This window comes from Myotis lucifugus, unplaced genomic scaffold (assembly GCF_000147115.1).
Source record: "Myotis lucifugus unplaced genomic scaffold, Myoluc2.0 scaffold_383, whole genome shotgun sequence".
Taxonomy (NCBI): domain Eukaryota; kingdom Metazoa; phylum Chordata; class Mammalia; order Chiroptera; family Vespertilionidae; genus Myotis; species Myotis lucifugus.
In genome coordinates, this window is record NW_005871431.1 from 388638 (window position 1) to 390428 (window position 1791).

The 1791-nt window shown below is 43.9% G+C and overlaps 1 protein-coding gene across 1 annotated transcript in view; it reads left to right on the forward strand.

The window, feature by feature from the left end:
• Positions 1-74: 74 nt before the first annotated feature.
• Positions 75-1791, forward strand: part of LOC102423526 (PWWP domain-containing protein MUM1) — a 20389-nt gene continuing 18672 nt past the window's right edge. Inside the window, exon 1 of the mRNA XM_006101792.3 lies at positions 75-722. Within this exon, the coding sequence (XP_006101854.1) occupies positions 666-722 (57 nt within the window). The 5' untranslated portion in view covers positions 75-665. The remainder of the gene's footprint in view (positions 723-1791) is intronic.

Sequence of the window (1791 nt, forward strand, 5' to 3'; positions counted from 1 at the left end):
TCTGCTGCTTAGCTCGTCTCTGCTGATCATACACTGTGCTGACTGGGCGCCCGTCGCTGCTGTGGTGAACCCCCCTTTGCACAGACGGTGCCCCCTCTTCCCCTTTCCGTTTGTGCTGACAGCCCAACCAGCGTTCCCATTGATGGAAGGAGCGTCTGCAGCTGTCCCATCCTTCAGGGACATGGCGGCTGAAAGAGCAGGCCTTTCCCTCCGATTTTATTTTATTTATTTTTTTGCTCTGCGGTCAACTGTTAGCGCCCCAAATGGGGGAGGGTTATGGATTTTGTTTGTTTAAAATGCTTCCCCTGCTGAAGTCCCGAGGCAGCCTTCAACATAGAGATGTTTTTCTTTAGGAGCCTTTAAAAAACAATCTGGACACAGCCTTTGGGGAGGGAATTTGGCTATTTTATTTGTGAAAACAAACAACAGGTGCCTTCCTGGGTGCCAGGGCCAGTCATCTCTTTTTGGTATCAAGTATCTCTCCGTGCAGGGTTACACGTGAGGATAAGCCCCTATAAAGTGGGCCCCAAGGGTTGTGTCTGTGTAAAAACCACCAGCAAACCACGTTAGAAACCACCCTGAAAATTTTGTTGCAGGGCCCTTTGCACCAGACCTGCAAGCACTTTGTGTCAAATCTTTACCACTTGCCACATGAGTCCCAAATCATGACGGACGCCAAGTATGTCCTCTGCAGATGGAAAGAGCGATTATGGCCTGCAAAGGTGACAGCATTATTTTCTAATTTCAGGGATAGGAATGACTTTTGGGTGACAAGCAAAATATTTATCAAGAGAGATTTAGGAGTCGCTTCAGTGGAGTAATTGAGCCCGAACAGTTGGCTGCTGTTTCTGTTGGCACCAAATCTCATTCCCCATTTAATGGGGTTTTGGTGGAGTGCTTACAAGGTTAAACTGCTGGAAATGTGTGGTGTTTTTTTGTGTTTTTTTTTTCACACTGAAAAAAAATTAACAGCTCTTAAAGGCATGTATGGCAGTAACTCAAGGAGATTTCTGGCAGGGAGTCCTGTGGTAGTAAATAATGGGAGGATCTGGGGAGACCTTCCAGCCCAGCCGTAGGAAGAGAGGCAAACCTGAAGGTAGAAACCCATCCTTGTCAGGGTCTGCCACGGACCTCTTGTGCCTGTTTTCCCACCTGCAAAATAAGGAATGTTAGACAGAGTATCTTTGAAGTTCTATGCTTTTATACTTTAAGAATTAATTATCTGCTACAACATAAACTGATGAACAAAAATAGGTCCAGAGACAAAGAAACACTGAACAGACCGTCTAACCTCAGAGAGAAGGCAGGGGAGGGGGCAGGGGGTAAGAGATCAACCAAAGGACTTGTATGCATGCATATTAGCATAACTAATGGATAACGGACACTGGGGCGGTGGGGGTCAATCGGAAAAAGGACACATACGTAATACTTTAATCAATAAAAAAAATCCATAATAGAAACAAAAAAATGGATATGTAACACTGTTAGAAGTGCATACATGTTATGGAAAAAGAAAAATAGAACAAGTAAGGGGATTGTGGTGATTGTTTTAGTAAATGGGAGAGTGGGGGAAAGTGGGGTTATCAAGGGAGAGATTCGAACAAAAACTTAAAAGAAGTGGAGTTAGCCAAGCCAATAAGTGGGAAAGAGATTTCCAGCAGAAGAAGCAGCTATTAAGATCCTAGTGCAGGAATGGGTCTATTATGTTAATAAAACAGGAAGGAATCAGTATGGTTGGGGTGTGTGAGCAAAGGAAAGTATAGTAAAAAGTTAATGTGCAAAAAAAAATTA